Raw genomic sequence first — 26,371 nt, forward strand, 5'->3', positions numbered from 1 at the left:
TTGAGTCTTCCCATCCATGAACATTGTAGTTTTCCATCTACTTAGATCTTTGAAAACATTTTTTAAAATTATTTTCCTTCTAATTGTCATGTGCATCGTCCTTCTCAGTTCAGCTCCTTCTCCCTGAATGGTTCTTTCAGCAGAAGTCGGGAGTGGAAAACCCTTCTGTCCAGATGCATCTGAGCCTCTTCCTGCCTCCTGCTGGTGGTGAGCAGAGAAGCAGAGAGCTCCCCGCCTGCAACTCCTCCCTCTGCACTTTGGGGACACGGTTCTGTCGTCTCCTGGACTCTCATTGCCCTTGAGATGTCTGTTGTCAGTCTGTTTGCCATTCCTTGAAGCCATCAGACTCTTCTTTCTACCTGTCACTAAGATCACTCCTCGCTGGGGTCCTCGGTCTTCATCTAACTGAGCCTGGGTGGGAATTTGCTCCTGTTCATCACATTTACTCATGTTTATGTTTGGGACTTGTGTCCTTGCAGGGCAGAAGGGAGAGGGAGCTCTGTGGGTCTCTCTTTTTTTTTTTTAATATATTTTATTGATTTTTACAGAGAGGAAGGGAGAGGGATAGAGAGTTAGAAACATCAATGAGAGAGAAACATCAATCAGCTGCCTCCTGCACATACTGGGGATGCACCCGCAACCAAGGTACATGCCCTTGACTGGAATCGAACCTGGGACCCTTCAGTCCGCAGGCCAGCGCTCTATCCACTGAGCCAAACCGGTTAGGGCTCTGTGGGTCTCTTTTATCAGGGCACTAATCCCATTCATCAGGTCTTCACCCTCATGGCTTCATCACCCCTTCCCCAAAGGCCACACCTCCTAACACCATCCATCACTTTGGGGGTTAGCTTTCAACATATGGATTTGGGGGACACACAGAACCAGGTGGCGAGACTGGTTTCTGCATCCATGATGCCTTAGGGTTGGAGCAGGGGGAGCCCCCATCTATTAGCCAGGGGTTTAAGGGATTGACTCATATGAGGAGACAAGGGCTTGGGTCCGGGTAAAGCAGGACTGTAGGAGGGTCATCACCAGGACCCCACCAGGCCGGTTCCCTGATCTCGAACTTCCAGCCTCTAGAACTGTGAGAAGTTCTCTTTCTTATAAGCCCCAGTCTGTCACAGCAGCTCAAACAGGTGGAGACCGGCTCTTCATTGATGATTTCCTTTCCTTTCTGGTGACACTGCTAAGCACTTACAGCGATGTTCATTGCAGTTTATCCAGCATTTTTAGGTGTTATTGGTTGGTATTTTCTCCTCACTGCTGCTGCCTGGGATCCCACATATCCATTCTGCATGTCTCTGCAGAGCCCTGGTTCCCACTGAAAACACGCAACTTCAAACGTTGCTGGGCACCCCAATGCCAGTGTGGGCTCCAGGGATTCAGAGCAAGCCCTGTCCTTGTCCCTGTGGAGATGTTAAACACTAACAAGAGTGCTGTCTGTGTTCCAGCTGGGGAGAAAGGAAAGAGAGAGTAGACTCCGGTCCTGGCAGAGCAAGCAGGTCACTTGCCAGGCCGCCCAGCCGCTGGATAAAGCTGCAGGGAAGTCACAACAAAGGAGACCCATACATCAGTGGAAGGCATTCCCCGGAAGCCTGAGACAGCCCCGGGCCTTGCCCGAGGCCACGCGAGGCTCCATGGGAATGGGGCCAGCTCTCTGTGATGACGGGCAACGGAGGAGGAATGAGGAGGGGCAATCCGTGGCTGGAGGCTTCCCACAGCCAGGCGATGCACTGCCACCTGGACAGGGGCCTTGGAAAGAACCCCAGGAACGCCCCCACCCAGGTGGTGGGCTGAATGGTGGCCCCCCAAAAGGCATGCCCACATCCTGATCCCCATAACCTGCAATCAGACCTTATTTGGGAAAAGGTCTTGGTAGATTAATTAAGCTAAGGAATTTGAAATGAGATCATCCTGGATTATCCAGGGGACCTTAAATCCAATGACAGTGTCTTAAGAGAAAAGAAGGGGAGAAGACGAGGACACACAGGGCAGAGGTCGTGGGAGACAGGCAGAGACCGAGTCCTACAGCCACAAGCCCAGGACAGCAAAAGGCCGGCAGCACCAGAAGCTGCAGGAGGCAGAAGGGCCCCTCTCCAGACGTGGAGGGAGTGTGCCCCTGTGATACCGAGTTTGGATTTCCAGCCTCCAGAACAAGGGAAATGGATTTTCATTGTGTTAAGTTCCCGGTCTGTGATGGCTTTTCCTGCAGCCCCCCGACACGCTCGCAGGCTGCTATTTATCCAGAGGCCACCTTAGTGGGTGCTCAGTCCAAATGCTGTCTGGGGTGCTCCCCATGCACCCCATGCTTCCCTGCTCAGATCCTGCATTGTTCCTGCCATCCCTTGGGGGCAGTGACTAGTACCCCATTTTACAAAGTGAGAAACGCAGGCTCTCAGAGGTCAGCACCCTGCCCCTGGTCACAAGGCCCCAAGGGACTGAGTCAGCTGGAGGCTTCCTCCCCACATGGAGCAGGCAGACCCCGCAGTCCATCAGCGGCAGTGTGGGGACTTGTTCATTGGATTCCAGGTCAGGAGTGTCCAGCTCCTGAAGGCAAGGTCAGCCTGCTGAGACAGACCGGGGTGGGGGGGGCCTGCTGGATTGGGGTGGCCAGAGGGAGAGCCTCTGGGGAGGTGAGGGCTGGGCAGGGCTCCCTGCCCCTCGGGCAGCACCATTCTAGGATCTTCCCCCACCGTTTGAGGAGGAGGAAACCCACTGGCCACAGACGGGGGGGTCTCGGCACAGCATGGCTTCTACCCAAGGGCATCCCTTGGACTCTTGCCCACCACTTACCTCCTCTGGAGTATGGGAGCTTCTGGGAGGCCAAACCCACCCCTCCTCCAGCCATGGAAACCCACCCCTCCTCCAGGCTGGGAGGAGGTGATGAGGGGGACTCCCTGAAAGCTGAGTAAAAGCCAAAAGTAACTCAGTTCACAAACCTGTCCCAAGAGCACATTCTGGAGAAGGCAGGGCCCCTGGCCCAGAGGGCCCTGGAGTTCCCGCCCTAGACTTGCCCAGGTCTCTGCCCTTTGCCCCCTCTCTGCCTGCAGGTGGAGGATCAAACTGTGAAGAGTGAATCTGAAGAGGGAGGATGCCTGTGGTCTGATATGAAAATATCGCAGAACGTGCTGTGCTAGTCCGGAGCCTTGGCCACATCAGGCCAAGGTCAGTGTGGCCTTGGTGCTCAGTCCTCGGGGCCCTAGCGGAGAGGGCGAGTCCAGGGGGAGCCACTTCCATGCGAGGGGTTCAGCCACTCTCCCCCCGCCAAGGTTCCCGCACAGGCAAAGCTCTCCCTCTGGCTCTGTCACTTCATTACCGAGGACAAGTTGACATACAGTGAGGTGCACAGATATAAAGTGTACAATACATTGAATTTTGAGGGTTATTATTTCTGAGCATCTATGTTCTCAAACAGCTTTAGTGAGAGGTGTGATCAACATGCAATAAACTATACACACTGAAAGTTCAGCATGTGTACATACCTGTGAAGTCATCATAGTCAAAATGAAAAAAATAGCAATCGCTCCAAAATGCATCATCCCTCCATCCCCCTAACCCCAGGTGGCCATTGACCTGCCTTCTATTTCTACAGGCTGACTTGCAATAACAGAATCCTATCTAATAAAGAGGGAATGTGCTAATTGATCATCACACCCTCACAAAGATGCAGTGCCCTCAGCCAATAAGGAGGGAATATGCTAACTGACTGTCACGCCCTCAAAAATGGCAGCGCCCACAGCCACTAGATGGCGGCACCCAGCCCCCTCAACCCCACTGGGGCAGCAGGCGCGCAGCAGGGCCAGGCCCACCCCCAGGCAGGTCCAGTCACTCCGTGTGCCTGCCTCTGGAGTCCCCCAGTCCCCTCAGCTTCCCCAGCCGCCCAGCGCCAGCCCGAGGTGCACGCAAGCCTCAGATGGCGGCTGCCCAGCTGCCCAGGGCCGGCTGAGGCTTGCGCTGCTGGCAGTGGCAGCAACAGAGGTGTGATGGGAGTGTCCCCTTCCCCTGATCGCCAGGTTGCCTCCCACCCCTGAGGGATCCTGGACTGTGAGAAGGGGCAGGCCAGGCTGAGGGACTCCCCCTCCAGTGCATGAAATTTCATGCACCAAGCCTCTAGTTACATATAAGGGCAATCACAGTATACACTCTTAATCGGCTTCTCTCATGCAGCATAAGCTCTGAGCTCCATCCCAGTTTCTGTCCCTAGAGCTCACTCACTCCTTTGTACTCTGACTAGTACTCCTTGGTATGGGTGTCCACGGGTTGTCCATTCACTGGTAAGGGACGCTGGTGGTTCCACTTGGGGCCTAATGAACAGACTCAACCTCCAGAGCAAGAGTGAGTAGCAGTGGCAAGAGCAGCGCCCTCCTCTTGCCCCTGATCTCGGGGGAAGCTCCAGCCCTTTGCCATCGAGCATGATGGCTGTTGCTGTGGGGGTTTCACGGGTGTCTGCATCAGGTCAAGGAAGTCCCTGCCATTGTGTCCCTGGTGGGACATCTGGCCCCCTTGAGAGACTGCCTACTGGGGTGACCAGCACCTTGGCCACTGACCAGGGGCTCCCCGGGGACGCTCCTGCCACCCTTCACAGGAACAAATGGCATCGGTGTTTATCTGTAGGGCAGGCTGCACTTCCGAGCACAGTCTGACAGTGATGGGTTTCGTCCTTATCTCGGTAATAAAGCCACAGAAAAGGCCATAAATCCAGGGAAATTAAAGCATCGGCATCAGCAGGACGGAAATCCCTGTGCCTCCTGCAGCTGCTTTCTGGCCAGGCGAGGGGCAGGAGCCTGACGAGTTTCCTGTCGGTCGGGTGGGGGCTCTGGGAGAGGCCGCACTGTTGTTGCCTCCCTGGCCCCCACACTGACCCTCCTGGATCGGCCTGGGCATCTCCTGTGCCCAGGGGCCCTGAAGGCACTGCCTGATTCCCAAGGGCCCATCCTATGGAAAGGGTGGCCTTGCTTCAGGCCTTGAGGGCCAAAGAGAGACCATGAGGGGCTGAGCTCCCAGGACAAGTTCCAGGCTCAGCCAGGTGCATGCACAGGTGCCTCTCGCTTCCCCAAGGCACACTCTTGGCTCAGGGCATTTCCCCTTGACTTTGTAAGGTCTCCCCAGAGCTTCCTCTTCCAGGAGCACCTTGCTCCTGACGTTAGCTGGACCCTCTGTGTGGCCCGGCTCATCCCCGGTGCCCCAAGTCCTCATCCCCTGAAAGCATTCCTGGGAGGCCTGATCCTGCTGCCCAGCTCACCCAGATCTGTGTCTCTGAGACTGACCCTGCCTCCAAGTTGAGGGACGGGAGTGGGGGTGGTGGGGGTCCTTTCCTAGGGCTGGGGCAGCTGAGATCTGCAGACTCCAGCCTAGAGCACCCCCCTCTCTCTGCTCATCCCAGCAGCCCTTGCTGTCCTTTCCCACTATCATCACCTAAACTTTCTGCTCTCTGCTGTTGGCCAAGCGGAAAGGACTTGAGAAATTAATTCATACTAAAATGTCAGTGGTTACTCTAACTCGATACACAGCCCTTCCCAGGAGGATGTGGCCTCTGAAAAGAAGAGCCCAAGGAGGGCACGAACAAAGAAATGTGCTGATGGTGGGGTTTCAGGGAAAAGCTCCTGCGGGGAGGGAAGGCTTTGACACTCCGCACATGCGTCCTGCCCTCCAGGTGGGGATGAAAAACTCATCAGTCCTCCAGGGGCTGCAGGCTGGTGCCTCTGTGGTGGTCCGGGTTGATTGATTTAGCAAGGACAACCCTGGCTCCCACAGGCAGCTCGGTGGCAGGCAGAGGTGTGGATAAGATAAAGGAGGGATGCATGTACCCCAGCGGCGGCAGGCCCCCTGAGCCAGGGACCATGCCACCTCCGTGACAGATATGCTTTGTCACAGCTGCTGCCAGAGACACACTTGTTATAGCAGCAAAAAGATGCCATTTTCTTTACTCTCACCTTGTCTGCCAACAGCTAGAAGATGAGTTACTAATAAAAATGGGAAGAAAAGAGCCTCAAGTCTCTCCTTGCAGTCTGAAGCCGGAGGGCGAGGGAAGGGGGACGGACGGTATGTCGCTGTTAATGGGGCCAGTTTGTCCCTCTCTGTCAAAGACCAAGGACAAGACAGGAGGGAGCCCTGGCATCTGCAGCAGCACTTCCATCCCTCCCTTGCCCTGGGTTCATGGAACTCCCAGCTGATAATAACCAGGGTGTGGGGGTGGGCGTGGGGGAAGGGGTCCAGTATCAGCGCCAATGCCCAAGGCATGGAGAGGATTGTAGCACAGAGTTTAACAGCACTGAGGGGATGTGTCTGGACTCCGCTGCACCAGCACAAAGAGAATCTCACCTGGAGCACAGTAGGTGCGCAAAGCCAGGGAGGCTTTGGCTGAGTAAAGGCAGATTCTAGCTCAGGGGTGGGGAACGTCTGGCCTGCGGGCCTTGTGAGATCCACAAAATCATTTGGTCTGGCCCTGCCAAGGCATTAGGGGACCAGTTAATTAAATGTTAGATCAAATATAGCAGGCTAATTTTTAAGTTGATAATGTTGTATGGCCTGAGAATGATGTTATAAATATTCAAATGGTCCTTGGCAGAAAAAAGGTTCCCCACCCCTGCATCTAGCTTTTTAGGGAGGAAGCTAGGAGCCCCCAGGGACCCCCAGTGCTGAGAGGAGCAGAAGGCGATGCCACCCATTCTCACCCCTCAGGGGATGACTCTGTGCTGTGATCGATATTGTCCTATGGGGTCCCCAGCAGGACTGAGCCTCCGCTGCCCACGAAAACTCCAGCTGCCCAGGAGCAAACCCCTCTCTCAGCCTTCTGGGGATGTCAACCTAAGGCAGAACCTATCCATTTATACGATTGGTTCTCAGGCCCTTTGAACCTCTGAGGCTCCCTCATCCACTCAACACGCCCCTTCTGCTCCAGCCATTGTCTCCTCACCCACCCCAGCTAGACACCTGGAGACATCCTCACCCCACCCTCCACTCAGTCCCTCACAGAAGGTCCTGGGTACATACAGATGGAGGACATGGTTGTTTGGCCCTGGGTCTTGGACCGACTGATAACCACCTCCTTGTCCTGTGCCCTCAACCAGGTCAGCTTCTCCAGAACCCTTTCCCCACCCCCACCCTTGGAGCCATGACTCTAAGGTCTGACACACTAATCATACTACAGGTGATGACTGACCATTGGTGCTGGCTTCCCTGGGGGTGGGACAGCGCCCTCGAGTGCCCATTCTGTTGGGAATAGACACTGCAGCTGGCAACCAACCCTGGGGGGCGAGACCCTCAGAATGGCTGGGCAGGCTGTGAGCGGGTTCTGGGTGGGGGTTCTCCCTGGCTATCCTCAGGGGCTGGCACAGCTGTAGGCAGGTTCTGAGACAGCTGGGGGAGGATGACTCATGTCTACATGGGTGAAGGGGCAACCTCAGTGACTGATGGTGTGAGAATGCCCCTCCCTGCTCCATGGTCAGGCCCCTCTTTCCTGGATGCCTGTCTGACTGACTGAGAAGCAGGTGCTTCCCAGGGAATGCTGGGACCCAGGCTCCAGAGTGTGGGCACCCAGGGCCCCAGCTGAGCCCAGTAGCAAGAAAGGGGCTGGCACTACCATGGACAGACCTGAGCAAAGAGAGGAGGACCTGCCCCCTGGGCTCAGGGCGCTCCTGTTAAAACCGCCTCCGCTGGTCTTTCACCCTCGTGCCCTGAGCTTTTGGCCACGCTACACCCGGGTGTCCTTCCCCAGCCTCTAGGACAGCTGGCCTGCCAAGAGGCCCTCCCTGCTGGGCTCCATCTCTCCCCATGGTCAGTAAGGTTCTGACTAGTCCCACAGCAGCAGGGTCCCCGGACAAGTCAAGGAGGCTGCAGACTCAGTCCAGGAATCAGCAGGAGCTGGCACTGGCCTGGACAGTCTGGGAGCTGGAAGGTACCAGAAGTTGTCACTTTAAGTTAGAATTCTTCTGGCTGCCGGCCCACCCACAGACTCACATCTGCTTCAAGGGTGCAACTTTCGGGAACAGGTTGGCTGCTGGTGGGTGTGAGATCCATGTGCCTTGCTCAACCTTGGAGATGCCCCAGGCCCACAGGGACCATTGCCAGCTTTGGCAGAGTCAGGGTTCAGGCTGTTTCTGGGGACCAGGAGGCTGGCCTGTGGGGTGGTGCCTCTCCTGTCCCCAATTTTGGGCAGGAATGAAGGGGATTCCTGTATTTTCTCAGCTCCACATGCCCTGGGCCTCACCTCTGAGGTGCTAGCCCACAGCTGGCCCTGGCCCGGGTGCCATGCCGTGTCTCCTTCAGAGCTCTTGGGCCAAACATGGGGCCAGACACGGGGTCTGGGCTTAGGTTTGGGAGCCCACAGCCATCTGAAATCCTTCCCAGGAAGGCCAGGCAGGGCAGGGACGCAGGCAGGCTGGGTGATCCAGGCATGGACCCCACAGCTCTCCGTAGGTTGGTGGCCCTGGTGCTGAGAAAGGGTCCCCTTGTTGAAAGTGGCTCCTCGCCCTGGCTGGTTTGGCTCAGTGAATAGATCAGGGGTCCTCAAACTTTTTAAACAGGGGGCCAGTTCACTGTCCCTCAGACCGTTGGAGGGCCAGACTATAGTTAAAAAAAAAAAAAACTATGAACAAATTCCTATGCGCACTGCGGGCCCGGGACGAGTTGGCTGCTAAGCAGGACAGGCAGCGGCACCCGGCGGGCCGGATAAATGTCCTCGGCGGGCCGCATGTGGCCCGCGGGCCGTAGTTTGAGGACGCCTGGAATAGAGCATCAGCCTGCGGACTGAAGGGTCCCAGGTTCGATTCCAGTCAAGGGCACATGGCTGGGTTGCAGGCTTGATCCCCATTGGGGGACGTGCAGGAGGCAGCCAATCAATGATTCTCTCTCATCATTGATGTTTCTATCTTTCCCTTTCCCTTCCTCTCTGAAATCAATAAAGATATATTTTTTAAAAGAAAAAAAAAAAAAGAAAGAAAGTGGCTCCTCTTTCCTGAAAATGTGAACTGCCTTCCACATCCTGGCCAGTGGACTCCAGGGAAACTAGTAATAAGTGAACTAAGGGAACATTAAACAAACCAGGAACAATTTACAATAAATGATGGAAATGCCACTGGAGCCTTGGTCTCAGCCTGGCCTGGTTCTTTGTGCCACATCTGCTACCCCAGTCCCCTGATGGAGGTTCCCAACCTTCACCACAGCTGGGAGCGGCCTCCCTGGGGAGGGACTGTTTAAATACGTGGCAGTTGGCAACTCAGCCCACTTACTGTAAAGATGCAAACTGTGCTCCAGGAGTGACTGTATAAAAGGAGACAGGAATCAGATGGCCTTGCAAATCCCCCTCCCGCCGCTGAGTCACCATCGTCTCTGCAGCCCTGTGTCCTGCTGACCATCGGCGCCCAGCCCCCCAACTGCCGCCACTCAGGGGGCGTCCTGGCTTTGCACAGGCTGTTCCCTCTGGCGCCCAGCCTTGCCCAGGCTGGCTGCTCATCCTTCAGATGTCACCAGGCAGCCAGGGGCACCTCCTGGAGCAGCCCGGATTGGGTCATGTTTGCCCTGCATGTGGGGAGGAGGCAGGCATGCAGCCTGTATTGAGGGTCCTCACTCCCCACTGGGTATGACCTGCCTTGGCTGGGCTCCGGGAGAGCCTGGCCAGAGGGGAGGCGGCTGGGATCCGTGGGGCAGCAGCACGACCTTCCAGGGGCCTTTGTCTGATAAAGCACTTGTGAGTCTGAGGGAGAGAAGACATGCCTGACATCTGACTCTGGTCACCTGCTTTCCCACAGGCCCTTCAAAGTCTTCAGCCAGGGCTCACACGCCCCATTTCCTTACCCAGGTCAGCCTGAGTCACCACCCCCACCTTGGGAGGATTCTTGTTGGGAGACATTCAGTGGCTCAGGCAGGATGGGCTGCACCCCAGATCCAAAGCTGAGACACTCCCTGCTCAGAGGAGGTCCTGCCCAAACCCCCAGGAGGCTGCCCTTCCCACATGTCCATCCCCTGTCTGGTCAGCAATGAGACCTCAGCCCAGGCTAAGTGTTGTTACAAGGTGGGCCCCAGGGTCCTAGAGTCCCAAAGGCCCTCGAGGTGGGGTGAGCACCCTGAAGGCTGCAGGCTCTGTTCTCCTTGGGCCCACCCCATCACAGGCAGCAGCCCCCTTGAGGCTTGCCCAGCTCCAGCCCCCACAGGGGTCTTGGGCCCACCACTGTCACATTCACTAGTGCTGCCTTCACCATCACATCACAGCTTTCTTGAGATCTGATTCACACATCACGCAATTCACCATTGAGAGTGTAGAAGTGGCTTTCACAGTATTCATAGGGTTAGGCCGTCACCTCAGTTTTAGAACTTTGTTGTTGTTAATCCTCACCCAAGGATTTTTTGCCTCCATTCATTTTAAAGAGAGTGGAAAGGAAGGATGAAGGAAGGGAGGGAGGGAGAGGGGGGGGGGGAGAGAGAGAGAGAGAGAGAGAGAGAGAGAGAGAGAGAGAGACATCAATGTGAGACACATTGATTGGTTGGCTCCCACATACTTACCATCTGGAGCTGGGGATTGCCTGCAACTCAGGTATGTGCCCTTGACTGGGAATAGAACCTGTGACTCTTCAGTGCGCGAGCCCACACTCTAACCCCTGGGAAACACTGGCCAGGGCAATTTTAGAACATTTTCATCACCACAAAAGGATACTCCATCTCCAACCCCCCACTTCCCCCACCCATGGCGATCTATCTACTTTCTGTCTCTGTGGATTTGCCATTCTGGACATTTGGTATTTCTGGAATCATACAATATGTGGCCTTTTGTGTCTGGCTTCTTTCACTGAGCGTCATGGTTTCAAGGTTCATCCACGTGGTAGGGTGTCAGTGCTTCACTCCTTTTTATGGCTGCATGCTGTTCCACTGCGTGGACATATCACCTTCTGGGCCTGGTGGGAGCGCTCCTGCGCTGGTACTGCATGGCCAGTGCTGGTGGCCTGGAGGGGCCGCTTGGCTGATAGGTCTGTGGTCTGAAGGGGACAGTGGGGGCTGGGGACAGTTCTTGGAATCAGGTCCCCACTGGCTCAAGAAGTCTTGCCCCAGTGCCCAGAACCAGTGGGAGCTTTAGTAAGGAAGAGGGTGTGTTGGAGGGGAGGGGGACAGTTGGAGAAGGAAGGAGGAGACCATGTAAATGGCAGGAGAAGAGACCAACATGGAGTTGGGGGACCATTTTTCCAGCCAGAGGGTGGGCAGGGTGCCCTGGACACGGATTAGTGTGGCTGGGTGAGGGCAGGTAATGGGTGTGGCCCCCCCCAGGACCCTGAGCTTGGGCAGGTTTCCACATGCCCTGGCAGAGGGGACTGTGCTGGCCACTGCCTCACCGCCTAGCATGCTGAGGTGAAGGGGTTCTCCCTGAGGCAGCCTGAACCCCGTGACCACAGCCCAAGCCCTAAGGGTCTAAATCCTTCTCCTGGGAAGGGATCTTATTTCCACTGCCCACTGGCTGAGCTAATGGGACATTCGTCGTCCCCCCCTCCTCCACCCCCACCACCACCACCACCACTACCACCACCAGATCTTTGTCAAGGAAAAATTTTGCCCTATAAAAAAAAAAAAAAGAAGAAGAGGAAATAGCAAAAACAAAACAAAACAGAACCAAATATTCTAGAGGACTGGAGGATTAAAAAAAAAAACAAAACAGCAACACACATCTGAACACTCTGTACAGTTTAAACAATTTTAATGCCAATTTCCAAACTGTCCTATGCTTCATCTCTCTAACATTCCTTTCTAGTCATATGAATGCATCACAGTTTCATTGTTTTTATGCCATTTTCTCATCTCATATCACTTTATGATCTGCTTTTCATTTCCCTTCTTGAGGGTGAGGCCATCCTCCACTTCTGGGCGGCCCCCCTCCAGCTGAAATGAGCTCCAGCGGATGCAAAGCCCTGTGAGGATAATTCTGGCAGGTCCTCAGCTCGGTCAAGTGAAACGGAAGATGGTGGGAGGAGGCCTCCTTCCAAGACCTTGAGGTGACTGCATGGCCCCACCGGTCTGTAAATGGGCCATGGGATGCCTGAAGGCTACGGGCTTCGTCAGGTTATAGATGCTGCCTATAAACATAACGTCTATTTTAAAAATCCATGGCCTTGTCTCTGGAGGGACATCTGGAGGACAGAGCCTGACAGGGGAGGGTGACAATCGGTCATATTTAGAATGACACGCAGCTTCCTCCCTGTGCCCAGGGCCCTGTGGGAACTCCCACTCTCTACACCCCACTGGGTGGCCTGCCCACCTCATGGGCCCCAGGCTCTTCTCACTCCTCAGCTCTCCCCTGCCTGCCACAGAGCCGTTGCACAGGCTGCCCAACCTGCTAGAACCCCTGCCCCTCTTTCATCTGCTTTCTTGTGCCTGAGTAGGTTCCCTGCTCCTGTCTCTCCCAGGCGTCCTCAAACTACGGCCCACGGGCCACATGCGGCCCGCCGAGGACATTTATCAGGCCCGCCGGGTGCCGCTGCCTGTCCTGCTTAGCAGCCGACTCGTCCCGGGCCCACAGTGCGCATAGAAATTTGTTCATAGTTTTTTTTTAAAACTATAGTCCGGCCCTCCAACGGTCTGAGGGACAGTGAACTGGCCCCCTGTTTAAAAAGTTTGAGGACCCCTGCTCTAGGCTCTCCATGATGCTTAACCCAGCTTGTTAATGCTTTCTTCCTCTGTCCAAGGACTTGTTTGTGGATGCCTCCTTGCTGGGATGAAGCTACAGGGAGCAAGGTCAGGGCCTGTGCTGGTAGGCATTGCTGTAACCCCTGTTCCCCCCAGGGCCTAGCACTGTCCACCTCCCAGTTATTTTTGTCCAGCAAATCACTAACCAGTTTTGAGTCTCATCTTCACTTTTAATGAGGCAGGCAGTGTGAAAGGATGGGGGGGGGGGCCGGTGACCCCTGGCCAGGATCCTGCTGCAGCGTTTGTGTCTTACTCACCCTTGCAAGTTCCCAGCAGGACTGCCTTCCAGACCTTGGGCTCTCCCAGGTCCCTCCCCTTCGTAGAGATAGCCCTAATTGCTCTTTGAGAACCTTAATTACCAGCCGTGGCCCTCCACCATTAAGTAGCAGCATTAAAATAGAGTAAATGTTTTCCTTTTCTTGAACTTCTTGGAAAGTTCACATATACAAGTGGAAGTGCTGCTGAGCAGTGGTGGCCCATGCAGGGCACCGCCTGGGACCTGCACCCAAGCTGCCATGTGGCCTTGCAGCTCTAGTACCTGCCTCACCCCAGGGGCCAGTGTGCCCTTCTCAGGGTCCAGGGGGCCAGGACAGGGCCCAGCTGCTTGCCTCCTGGGCCTTCCCTGCCCGCCTGCACAGCAGATGCATTGCATCATGGCTTCACTCTCCGCAGTGCCACTCTGAAGGTGGGGAAGCCCCAAGCTGGCAGTGCCCCGGCCAGAGCCTCTTCGATTGTGGGTCTGCGGGTGGGCCCTTACTCTCTGCCCCCTCCAGCAGCTGGTGAGGACAGAGGCCCCTGGAACCAGCATGTGATGACCAGCCACTCATCTCTTTGTCCAGAGGAGGTGGGGTATCTCCACCATGAGGGTGAGCTGATAAGGAGTGAGGGACTGGACCCCCTGGGGCTGACCTGGGTGCAGTTCCACCGTGAAGGCAGACAGATTGGGATCAGGGATGGGGTGGGGGTGGGGGGTGAAAAGCTGGTCAGAGCCTCAGGGGATGTGGTGCCCAATGGGGACACTGGGGTGGGGAGGAGTCAGGAACTAGGCCCCAACTCCCCTCTGCTGACATCGCAAGGCACGGTGACCCTGTCCTTGGGACATACCTTGCTATTCCTGGTGTCTGAAGGGGGGTGTCTGAGGGTGGGTGATCCCTCTGTGGGCCTGGTGGGGACCTTCCTGGTCTGGTCCGGGCCCTGAAGGCGTGGGCCCCACGAGACTCCACCATGGAGGGACACCTGGAGCACAGGAGTTTCTCTGATCTGTCCCTCGCGTGCTTAGTGTGAGTGGGGGCTGATTTCTTCGGCAGGGTCCACAGGTATCCACCCACAAGAGGCTGAGCACCTGACAAGTTCACAAAATCGGCCGCGCGCTAAGTGTGTGTGCGTTGGGGGAGGTGCGGATGCAGGAACACCCAGAATCCCACCCGCAGATACAGCAGCACATCATACGCACTCGGTCACACCCGGGATACACACGCGGAGGGGGAGGGGCACGAAGCTCTAGGTCTTGGCCGAAGCGCGCTGCCCACGCCCGCCCCCTGCAGACCCCCAGCCCGCATCGCCGTGGGGGCAGGGGCAGCTCGCCTGAGCGCGAGGGGGAGGGGAGGGCCCGCCTCCGCGGCTCCGTCCGCCCCCGCAGTTGGGGGCGGGGAGGACATTTTCGTCGCTCCCCCCGCCCCCCCCACCCCCGCCAAGCCTCTCCGCGAGCGCCCCCTGGTGCTCCGCTCACCCGGGAGAAAGAGTGGGGCTCAGTGAGGGGGCGGGTGGGGTCCAACTCCAACCTCTCGGACCTTAAAGGGGCGGGTTGTCCGCCGCAAATTGAGAGGGATCGCTCCTGCGCGCGCCTCAGGGCGGGAACGGCCCTTCTCCGCGCCCCCCGACCTCCCCAGGGGGAGTGGAGAGAAACCCCCAAGCCCGCGCTCTCTCCCTCCCTCCCGGCCCCGCCCCCCGCGCTGGTCCCGCCCCTCCCGCCCCCGCCCCTCCAGCGGCTCACTCCGAAGTTTCCAGCGCCGCGCGCGGACACGCTCGGGGCTCGCTCGCTGCCGCTACCTCCAGCCTGCACCGCCCCCCCCACCCCCCGCGCCCCCGGCCCGCGCCCATCGGCCCAGCGGTTCCCTCTGCGCCCGGGCAGCTGCCGTCGCCTGGCCAACCGGAGCCGTAGCGGGAGCAGGCGCCGGGGCCGCATCCCGGAGCTGGTGGGCTGGGGGCGCGGGCCGGGGGCGGCGGTGCTCCAGTCGGGGCCGAACGCCGTGCCGGGTCCGCAGTGATCGCGCCGCCCGGGCAATGCCGGTGGGGACACCGCCGGCCGCCGGAGCGAGGTGAGACGCAGTGAGGACGCGCGCCCTACTGCGCGCCGGGACCCCTTCAACTTGGGCGCAGCGGGCGAGGAGCCCCTCGAGTACCCGCCTGGGCCCCATTGGTGGGGGAGGGGCCGCCCAGCCCTCGCTGGAGGGAGGGTGCGGGCGGGGGGCGCATTTGTCTCTAATAAGAAAAGACAAAGACATCCCGGCGGCCGCGGCTGTTCTCACAGCTCCGCTCCGCCGGAGGCGGGCGAGGCTGTCGTTCCTGGGGCCCGGTCACCGCTTGTCCCCCGCAGGTGCTGCCCGCTGCCACCATGACCGAGGGCGCGCTGGCGGCTGATGAGGTCCGAGTGACCCTGGGCGCGCCGGCTCCCGGCCCTGCGGCGACAGCGGGGGCGTCCCCGGCAAGCCCTGGGGCGCTGGGGCGAGAGGTGGATCGGGAGTCCGGGCCCAGTGCGTCGCCCCCCGAGAGTCCGGCGGCTGAGCACAGCGCGGAGCTGGGCGCGGATGAGGAGCAGCCGGTCCCGTACCCGGCACTGGCGGCCACTGTCTTCTTCTGCCTTGGGCAGACCACGCGGCCGCGCAGCTGGTGTCTCCGGCTGGTCTGTAACCCATATCCTTCCCTGGCCGCCGGGTTGCGGGGATCCGGCGCGCGGGACTCTCCCCGAGTGCGACCACACGCGCCCGCATTCGTTGGACCCGGCTCGGGCCGGGCATGCGGGGGGCGCTGGGCAGGGGCGGGCTTTGGGGGACAGCGGGGCATCTCTCCTAACTCGAATGGGGTGTGCCCGGTCTAGAGCCACTTGGGACCGCAGAGAGTGAGAGTAGCGGCCAGGCTACTGAAGGCTTGGAGGGGAGAGGGGTCGCCAGGAAAGGGAGGGCGGAGCTCCCTGAACACCAGTGGGTTGTGATCAGAAGAGGCAGGACCCTCGCTGGGGAGGGGGAAGCCAAAAGGAACTAGAGTAGGGTAGCAAAGTTTTCAACCTGTGCCTTGTGCTTTCGAGCGCTACAGAAGACCCGTGGGGGCCGGGAAGTAATGCGCGTTCTCTGGTCCTTTTCCACGGAGAGAGGTGGTGACGTTGGTTGTGAACTCGCCTTTCCAGGCTGAACTCAGTACTGGGGCCGATCTAAGTCATGCGCAGCTGGGGTGGGGGCAGGGAGGCAGCTGGCACTGCACCCTGGAGTCCCTTCTCCTGGTGCTTTCTCTGGCTGGAGAGAAAGGGACCACCCTTTCAGTTCTTGGCTAGAGTGGCAGACTTGGGAAAAGGTTCTAGAGCAGAGCTGAATCCTGCCAGGAAGCATTTCTGGGATGCAGGCAGTAGGTCTGCTGCCCCCTCCTCCCCCCCCAGTAGGTGGCCTTTGGGGACTGTCAGTTTTGGTTCACCCTGCCTCCTGGCTGCTTCTTGCCACTAGTTCCCCCTCGGAGCTGGTTGCCAGGTGGGCAGGCTTTGGGTGCTGAGCCTTCCTACCCCTGGACCTGGAAGGACTGGACGTCCTGGACGGGCTGCTGTGTAGGAGGGGCAGTTGAGGAGAGGAGGTTGTCAGAAGTGGGACCCTGGACATAAACTTTCCCTGTCAGAGTTGAGGAGACAGACAAAGGCAAAATGAGCAATGCGTGTATATATTTTTCCTACCTTGTGTGTTTAACTGTATAAATATTAAATACAAAGAGGAATTTGTACCAAAAAAAGGAATAAAACCTGTGTTTCTCTTTTCTCAAGTCCAAACATCGGCTGAGTTAGAATCACCTTCTGGTTGTGAAGGAGGTCATCGCAGTCCAGGATGGTGGGCCTTGGTGGTGGCCAGAGGGCCCTCCCCGAGCATGGCAGCAGGCAGCAGTGCCTGATTTTGTCCGTGCAGCCGCGATGGGCATCCGAGGCTGTTGAGGCTTGGGCCTCTGAGCAGCAGCCAACCTAACCTTGCAGGGTCATTGTAGGTGTGCCTTCTCTCCAGAACCCAGCCTGGAGTTGGCAGGAAGATGGCGTGGCTTGGTGTGGTGTTGGGCCATGTTGGGGGTTCCTGAAGGCCTGGGACAGATGGGACAGGAGGTTGGTCTTCCTTGCATGTCAGTCATTTCCAAGCACAGAGACCAGAGAGGGAAAGAGCACTGCAGGGCCTGCACTTTCTCTCCCCTGACAGCCCCTGGGTCTGGCTGCTCTGTCCCCTCGCAGCTGTGGGAGTCTTCACGCCTGGCCCTGGTGTTCTGGATGTTCCAGGCCCGGCTGTGTCCATGAGGATGTCTAACAGGGTTGTTTGTGTTACTCAGTGGGAGGGAGGTGGCGGGGTGCCTTACCCCAGGTGAGGTGAGGCCCAGAGGGGGTGGGGGTGGGCTGGCAGGACCACATGCTATGTCCTTGACCTGGGCTCTTTTGTGACCTGAGGAGTAGGATGCCCTGTGGCCCCAGGAGCAAGAAGGTGCTGAGGGCTGTCACCCAGGGATGAGAGCTGTCCCCTCTTACTGGCAGGCAGTCGGGGAGCCCGCGTCCTAGATAGTTTTACTCCAGGTCCTGTAGAAACCCCTTATCTGTCTTGGGGTGGGCTCATCAGGGCCCCTACCCCATGTGGGGATGGCTGCTGACCCAGCAAATGCCAGGTCCTGGCTTGGGGTGTGTTGGCCACAGGACCTAAAATAAGCTGGTGTGCCCAGACAGGTGGGGATCGAATCCGCTCCAGGAAAACCCGTGGGGCTTCCGCACAGGCTTCACATTCCTGGGAGTGGTGGCGGTGGTGCCTGGTGCGAGGCAGGCGGCATGGGGGCTGTCCATGTGGCAAGGATTTCCAGGGACTGTGGAGTGTCCTGTAGCCGCAGGGTGCTTCCAGGTCTGTCGCCCTCCCTGCTGGTAGCTGTTTTGTCAGGGCACTCACTGTCATTCCCTGGAGTCTCCCCTGCTGCAGAGGGTAAACTGGGGGTGGGGGGGGTGGGGGGGTGGCGGCGGGCGGAAGGATAGTGGTGTTTGCTCTGGGGACTTACACTGCGTAAAACAACTTGCTCCCAAGAGCCTGGTAGAGTCCTAGCTGATGTTCCCCAGCAGAGATGCCATTGGCAGTTGGAACGCAAGAAGGGCCGTAAGTCCTGCACCTTTCTGGAACGTCCGAGTGGATGGCCCCCTCCTGCACACGTAAACACGCATGTTCTGTTTTTGCCTTTAGGGAAACTCCAGTCCAAGGTGAAGGAGTCTCCAAGGACGGCCCCTATCTTTATTGATTTACTTTGCTGTTTGAAAATATAATTGTACTGGAAGTTTTGGGGCAAGTGCTGTTTCTCCTACACAGGTTTATTTATAGCGGAAGGTGGGTGGGATCTGTGTGGTAGCCTGTGTGGCTGGGTTATGTTTTGCCCGGGCTCCCCGGGGTTCCTGACTAGGTGCTTGCCTGTGTCACAGCTGCTGTACCCCAGCACCCAGGCTGAGCGGGGCCCTCGAGGGATGCTGGCAGCTGGGAGGGAGGCCTTGTGAGGTGCCCCTGTGAGTGAGGGAGGCCAGCTGCAGCCCAGCCAGGGTGTTTAGCGACTAGGAGGTGATTGAGGGGATGATTGGGGGTTCAGGGGTGGTGGGCACCTCCAGGAGGTGTCTCCCAGGGCCAGGCACCCTTGGCTTAGGGCTTGGAGAAGGCAAAGGACAGGCCATGGTCATGCGACCGCAGCGGGCAGAGCTGGGTGAGCCCAGCCTGACTCTCAAGTCCACGTGCTTGGCAGGGCCCTGCCTGCCAGGCAGGTGAGGCTGGACGAGTCTGTCCTTAAAACTGATGCTCTGAGCTATCACACCTCTCTGTGGCGGCTGCCAGTCACCTGAGGCTCACAGCAGGCTTGGGCATCCCAGCAAGGACATGTGGGGTGGTGATCTGGAAAAGAGAAGGCCCCCCTGAGCTCCCTCTGTTCCCACAGACTTGATGTGAGCAGGACAGTCTCAGGTCCTCACCTTCCTGACCTCATGGCCCTGACCCTTAAGCCCCCCCCCCCTTTTTTTCCGGTAGGACAGGGCTTTTCTCTGTGTTCCAAGGTCCCTCCTCACCCCAGCACCTGGTTCCTGGCACTGAGGTGTGTCTGTTTCCCTGGATTTGGAGGCTCTGGGGTGCTCACTGGGAGGCCTGGGACTAGACAGATGGGAAGGCCATCGGAGGGGCCGTTGGGGATTTGGAGGGCCTGGGCTCTGTGGCTGATGCTCATGGCACTGCCCAGACTTCCTGTGACTGAAGAAGGAAGGAGTTACATGTGTCCCTGTGCTTCTGGGGCCCCCACTGTCACCTTGTGCTCTGAGGGCTTAGGTTGTTTACACTGAGCACCGGCTGTGTGTCTGGCAGGGACAAATGTGTTTTCAGCCTCTGCGGCTTGGGCTGGGGGGAGTAAAGACCCTCAGCGAAGACAGGAGTGTCATGGGAAGGGGTCATTTCCCCTGAGAGCTGGGGAGGGTGACAGTTGGGAAGCGGATCTCTGAGCACCTGCAGGAGTTGGGGTTGGAACCACTTTCCTGCGTGGCCGCTCTTGGAGGGGCCCCTGGACCTGGAAGCACTGAATAAGTGCCCTGGGTGTGTGGCGCCGCCATGAGGCCAAGTGAGGCACCTGCCCCCTCATCTGCTGCCCAGCAGGACCCTGGAGAGGCTCTGCATGTGCGAGCGTGTGTATGTGTGTGTTTTGGGGGGCACTCGGACAAGTGGTGCAGAAGCTTCTGTGAGCACTCTCTTACTGCAAGGCAGCTTCATTCAGCAAACCTATCCTGGCCTGAGCTCCATGCTGGCCCCCACGTAGGGCCCAACGTGGGTCTCCCTGAGTGGCACACCCCAGGACTCTGTGAGTTCCCGCTGTGTGCCCAGCTGTTGGCTGTTTTGATCTCGGTGATCAAAGTGAGGCTGGCCTGATCTCGGTGAGGGCACTTAGGCGGATAGGATGGACTAGATGGAGGCTTTGGGCAGCTGGGAGCCGGGAGACTGCATCAGCTAGATGGGCACGAGGACCTGTAGTCGGGGTGACATGAGGTTGGACATGGAGCAGGAGTGTCCCAGACAGAGGAATGGCACATGCAGGGATCCTGAGGCAGGTGGCATGTGCTCATGCAGTTGCGGCTGGGCTGTGTGCTGTGAGGTGAAGGTGAGGAGGGGCAAGGTGGGCCGTGGGGAGAGAGGCCAGGAAAGGCCTGTGAGCATGATGGGTGGGTAGTGGGCTGGCCATGGGGCTCAGGAAGTGGGTCTGCCTCCAGCTGGGTTTGGAGCTGGTTCCTCAAGGGGGAAGCAGTATTGGGACCAGGCTCAGGGAGAAATTGGGGAGAGGTAGGGGTGGAAGGGCAGGTGGAGGGCACTGAAGGAGCAAAGGGGGGAAGGTGCTGGTGCGGCCCTCATCCCCACACCTTTGAAGCCCCAGGTGAGGACAAGGCTGTTTCCTTCAAAGGGAGCCTTTGGACTTGGGGGGCATCATATTCGGACCACCCAAATGCACCCTAACCAAGGAGGGCTGTGGGGATCCTCCCTTGTACAGTGGAGTGCTCAGAGGGGGTCCAGGGTGCTCCACGAGGTGAGGCGGGGAAGGCAGCCCACCTCCCTAAGCTGCTGGCCAGGTCCCTGTCCCTGGGTCAGGATGTGAAGGAATGCGGGGCATGGGCCAGCCAGTCCAGCGTCCTAGGGATGAGTCTGCGGAGCAGCTCTGCGCAGTCAAGGTCAGGCAGGAGATGTGTCACCTTTATTTACTGGTGTCACAATGTGTTCGCTCTGCCCTGCCCCTCAGAAACCCCCCAGGGAGTGGGGGTGGCAGCTCTTGAAGCTGCGTTAGGAATATTCTTTTTCTTTCTCCTTGTTGCAAGTGGGTATTTAACTCAGTGGCACAAAAGACCAATTACTGTCTCCTCCCCTCGGCGGTTAATTTTGACACAACTGGGAACAACTGTAAGTCACGTGGGCCTCAATTGAATTTCCAGGCGGACAGTTAAATGTGGGCGCCCGTCCTGGGTAGATAGGAGGAGGGAAGTGAGGCTGTCGGCTCACAGTCTGACGAGGGAATGGAGCCCGGGTCAGAGATGGCGAAGAAAGCAGTCCATCCCTTGCGAGTTGGCAGCGGGTTCAGCCCCATCCCCAGAGGCAGAGCACTTTGCTCGCCTGCCGAAGAGCTTCGCTGCCTTCACAAAGCAAGTAGCAGCTCATCGTTTTCTCAGAAGGGGCCCTGCATTGTAGACACGCCTCCCAAGGGAGGCCGGGGTGTGCCATCCCACGTGGCCCTGACGGCAGGTGGGCCAGTGGACACCGGAGTCCTCACCTCCCAGGCACTTGTCCCTCTGCTGCAGCGAGGAGTGGGGTGTTGGCGTGCTGTCAGCCTGGAGTTCTGACTCGCGGGGACAGTTGATGAGTGTGCTAAATTAGGGCTCCGGGTGGGTTTGCTGCCGCCTCTAGCTCCCCAAGATCAGTGGGGAGCAGGGAGCCTTGTGCTGTGAGGAGCTGCCTCTCTGGGCCCCAGCACCTTTCTTGGATGTGGGAGGATTTCAGGGGCACCAGGAGCACCCCCTTCTTACATGTGATACAGACAAGGTCAAGGTCGTGTCCCAGAGCAGTCCCCCACCCTGACCTCAACCAGAGTTTCTTTCTCTGCAAAGTTGGAGGCAGTGCTGACAGGGGAACCTGGAACCGCCCTCCCCCAGGCTCCCGAAAGTTAGGGAGGGCCCAGGGTGAAAGCTGCCCCCAGCCCTGCCTGATGTAAGACAGGGAGCTGACAGGGACAAAAGTCCCAGAAGGCGATGGAGGCGTGCAGAGCTGGCTTGCAGTGCTGCGAGCAGCTGGGAGCCCATGGGAGCCCCCTAACCTTCAAGGGGTGGGGCACACAATAGGCGGTCCTCCTGGGTGGGCACAACCCCTGCCCCCACCTGGAGCTGGGCAAAGCCTGGCCCTGGCACCCGTGCAGATGTGTTTGGCAAGCAGCAGCGAGCCTGCTTGGTCATGATGTCCTTTCTGTTCTGTGCTCTGCCAGTGCACCCCTACCCCAGGCCGGCCCCCAGGTGAGGTCAGAGTGCTGGCGTGGTGGGACCGTGGCCTGGGAAGGTGAGGGAGGGGCTCAGTACCCTTCTTCTGTGTTGCAGTGGCCTTCAGCTGGGAGCCCCAACCTCTTTCCCCCTCTCCCTCAACCTTGTTCTATTCCTTTCTCAACCTTGTTATATTCCTTTCTCTCCCTTCTCCCTACCTGTCTGCACCTGGCTGGCAGCGTCCCTGGCAGGAGGTGGTTGTCTCTTGCCCCTCACTGCTCAGAGGACTGCGGTAGGGACACCATTATGTCTCTCCAGGGGATGTGGCCTGAAGTCAGTGGCCCCAGAAGTCAGTGGCAGCCCCCCAAGGAGGCCAGGGCTGGGGCCTCCGGGGATTCCTGGGATCTCCCTGGACACTGGGGGAGGAGCTGTTGGCCACCTCCTGTGACCTAGTGTTTCTCCCTCACATCACCTCTGACTGCCCTTCTTCATCACGGACAGTGTGGCACTTACGCTGATTTGGCTGGTAAAGGGCCCAGTCTAGTCCATGGCCAGCCGGTGAGAGGGCCACACATTGGAGACTTTGAGGTCCTCCAGCCCTGGCTTGCATGGAGGGTGTGGGGCATCCGACGCATTAATCAAGGGAAGGAGAGGCTGGGGGGCTGGGGGAGAGTTTTCCAGAGGCAGCAGATTCTTTGGACAGAATGTGTGTCCCTGAGGTCCAAGGTGGCAAGGCAGGGTGGGCTCTGAGCCTGGGGTTCCCCTTCTGCTCTGGGCCCTGACTGGGTGTCAGAGGCTGGGGCCCTACTGCCAAGGTCAGCACCCCAAAGCTTCAGGGCCTTGGTGGCCTAGGTCGTGTCCTGGCTCTTTGTTTTCTAAACCGAACAGACTTCCGCCCCTCGAAACCTCTCGCTGTGGTTGTCTGAGGACAGCTGGGGTGCCAGCCAGGTGCCCCATACCCACTTGCTCCCCTGGTTGGAACAGTGGCACAGGGTCTCGCCCAAGGGGAGGTTGGAGGCTGGGACCATCTGCTGGACCGAGGGCTAAATGCCCACACCCGCTGGAAGGCCGCCTGGGGCGGGGGCGCGACTTGCTCAGCTTCCTCCCGCTGCCGAAAAGCTTCCCCAGCGGCATTTGGAGAATGGAGTGTCGGTAGAAGCAAGTACCCTTTGTGTTCTCAGGTGTGTGCATGGGATGGGGCATTCCTTGTGCCAGGCCTGAAGCCAAGTCCTGGGCCACCCATCTGTTGCCCTGGGGGTGACTTTTGACCCCCCTCTGCCTCCAAGGTACCCCAGGAGGTGTGGGGCCAGCTGTGTCCTGGCTGCCTATCCTTTGACCCCAGGGACTGACAAAAGAGACAGAGAACAACAGAAACATAAGGGGTGGCAGTGTTGGGGCGTGGCGGAATCCCCGCCTTCTGCTGGGGGCATCGCTGCAGGGCCCTGGTAGAGCAGCCAGGCTGGGCAGGTGCACCAGGAGCTGTCGGGATGGGCAGGTGGACAGAGTGGCAGGAGCACCTCACCTGGGGGTGGAACGCTGTGTTCAGGGGTGTGGCTGTGGGGGTGTGAACATTGTGCACACAAAGTGGCATGTGTAGACCAGCGTACTGGCTTGAAGAATGTCCCCCAAATTCATGTCCACCTGGAACCTCTGAATGTGAATTTATAGGGAAATAGGGCCCTGAACCCAATGACTTGTGTCCTCGTAAGAGGAGGAGACACAGACACATAGAAGCCTCATGAAGATGGGGCAGACATTGGAGTGACATGTCCACTAACCCAGGGACACCAAAGGTTTCCTGCAGCCACCAGAGCTCACGGCCCCCAGAAGGGACCAGCCTGTGATACCTTGATCACGGCCCTGCAGCCTCTGTCCGGTGAGAGGGCTCCTGTGGTTTAAGCCCCCACCGTGGTGCTTTATTCAGGCAGCCCCTTCCCAGCCCGCATGCCCTTGCAGTGCCCAGAGGGAAATGCAGGCGATGCCGTTAATGGGAGGCAATCCCTTCTGGGCTAAATCACCGCCAGGCCAGGCTCTCTCAGCCGCCAGGCCAGGCTCTGACAAGGAGCGGAGCCACCGGGGAGGGGAAGCCAACTGAGAATCGGTTCTTCTGAGCATCATAGAGGGGAGGTCTCGTCAGACCCCAAGCGGTATGTCTCTCTGTCCAAGTCTTCTGGGTGCCTTAGGGCTCGCCCAGTGCTGTCTCTGCGCCACCCGAGAGGGGAGGGGGACTTCCCTCAGGTGGTGTCCACTGGTTCTGTCCATGATATTGGGCCTTCGACATCTTCCCTCTGTACTGGCGTCTTCCCCGGGACAGAAGCTCAGGAGAGAGACCCCCGGGAGTCTGGACCCTCACTCAGCAAGTGCTCCTTGGGCTGCCAGGGGCCTTCCTGCTGCCCGGAGGGTACCATTTGGGTGCAAGGGCAGAGAGGGAGCTCATTCTGAGCCCCACCAGGCTCTTTCCTGAGGTCCTCGGCCAGGTTGAGGACTTCCTTCAGGGTCCTGTGTGGGCAGCCAGTGGGGCTGAGCAGGCTTGATTCCCAACTGGGGAGCCCTCTGGCAGCAAAGGCTCTGGGAGGCGTCTGGGCTCCAGCTGCTGCCATGTCCTCCTCTGAGCAGCGTGGAGAGGCACTGCCCACAGGTAGCCAGAGAGGAGACAGGTTTGAGTCCAGAGCTGGGCTCCCCTTAAGGCCCTCCCATCCCAGAGCCTGGCCTGGGCTTTTTGGGGTGATAAGGATGACTCAGGCCCAGGCTTTATGGAGCCCCTGTGGCCCCAGCCCAACTGGGGAGGGTCTGGGGTGTCTCAAGGCCACAAGGCTCCCACCTGGTGACTCTGGGCTTATTGGAATCCTGTACAGAATGTGGGGTAGTGCTTGGCTGTGTGCTGGGGGCAGGGAACAAAGCGGATAAGAGGATGAGACCCTGAGACGGTCAAGGCCAGCTGCTGCTCCCTGTGGACAGTGTTCAGGGTGGGGTGGGAGGAGGATCTGCCAGGGCCAGGGTGTGGCTGTGAGCAGAGCGTAGGATATTTTCAGGCTGCTGGGGATGGCCTGGCCAGGTGGGTGGGCAGGTGTTGGGTAAGCCCCTGGGTCTCAAGGGTGGTGTGGGTTAGGGACCTGGCATGGGGGCATCTGACAGTGGGCTGGGAGCCTCAGGTCCTGGAAACATCTTAGGCCTTTTCCTTAAAGGGGGGGAGGTGCCGGGCATGGTGTGACCTGGGAGGATCTCCTGAGCAGCTGGCCTGTGCTCACCGCTCTCCCAAGCCCCAGCCCCATGCAGCTCAGCCTGCCACAGGGACAGGAACCCAGAGCACAGCTGGCTGTCTGTCACCTGCCAGGAAGTTGCGGAGGGCGGTGCCAGCCTCTCCAGGGCTAGGTAGAGGCCATACCCATCGTCCGACCGCGTCCCTTTGTCTTTGCAATCCGTGGCCAGCCATGGCCGCAGTCTGATGAGTCAGCCTGCATTAGCACCTCATCGGAATGGATAAGGACACATCTCGGGTTGTGGGCTGCTGGCAGGGCAGCCTCCTGGCCACAGAACAGCCCTGCTGCTTTCATGATCGCGGGATGGGACCACGTGTTTGTGAGTGTGTGATGCACCTCGGGCGTGGCCGGCTGGGCACTCCTGAAGTGCCCTATGGCAGGAGCACCTTTATTGGCTGCTCTTAGGGTTGGTTATTGGTTCGTGGGCACGCAAGGACATGAAAGGTGTCCCACATGGGAGCATAGGTTATGGAGCCCCCCATCGGGAGGAGGCATCTCCCAGTGGTGCTGGGAGATCAGAACGTCCCTGCAGGTGCAGCATCTGGGGTGAGACTGAGGCAGGAAGGGGGTTGGCTAAGTATTAGGACACAGGATGGGGGCCCACCTAGTCCCTCCTTAGCTGACCTGGGTGCTGCGATAGCTGGGAAGGATGGGGCAAGAGGCCTATGTCATCATCCGAGGAATGTTCCAAAAGCCAGCAGCAGTGTCAGAGAAATGACTGTCGTGTGGGCCTGGGACACAAAGATTCACAAACGGCAAATCCCAGACCATGGTTTTATGTCTTAGAAGCTGGGCTTCCTTCCCTCCCTCCCCCATTCTACATTAGAAATCTGGATCAACTAAATAAGGAGGGGCAGGCGGCACTGCCTCCGGGAGCCTTCAGCCAGATGGGTGGGCTCCAGGAAGGGGGTCTGGTCTCGTCCCTGCCCAGTGGAATTTCTGGGTGTTGTTGCTGGGGAGGGGCGCCAGGGCAGAGGAAAAAAGGTGTGTCTGGGCCTTGGGGGTTTGGGGAGCCCTGGCTGCCCCTGAGAGCATGCAGTAGAGCCACCATCTCACACCTCGCTCCGAGGTCTGCGTGGTGTCCAGCATTCCACACGCTCCCGCCCTGCCTTGCCCTGCCAACATTTCCTTCCTTCCTGAAGTTTAGGGGTTGGACCGTTCCCTTCCACTCAGCGTGAAAGGGCAGCCCTGGTTGGTGGCTCCTAAGTGG

The 26,371-nt window shown here is 58.5% G+C and overlaps 1 protein-coding gene across 3 annotated transcripts in view; it reads left to right on the plus strand.

The window, feature by feature from the left end:
- Positions 1–14,861: 14,861 nt before the first annotated feature.
- CACNA1H (calcium voltage-gated channel subunit alpha1 H) overlaps positions 14,862–26,371 on the plus strand; it is a 62,730-nt gene continuing 51,220 nt past the window's right edge. For all 3 annotated transcript variants that reach the window (XM_080681016.1, XM_080681017.1, XM_080681018.1), the window contains exons 1-2: positions 14,862–14,984; positions 15,263–15,578. In XM_080681016.1, coding sequence (XP_080537142.1) covers positions 15,281–15,578 — 298 coding nt within the window. In that variant the 5' untranslated portion in view covers positions 14,862–14,984; positions 15,263–15,280. The remainder of the gene's footprint in view (positions 14,985–15,262; positions 15,579–26,371) is intronic.

The sequence above is a fragment of the Plecotus auritus genome (assembly GCF_963455305.1).
Source record: "Plecotus auritus genome assembly, chromosome: 7".
In the NCBI taxonomy this organism is placed as follows: Eukaryota; Metazoa; Chordata; class Mammalia; order Chiroptera; family Vespertilionidae; genus Plecotus; species Plecotus auritus.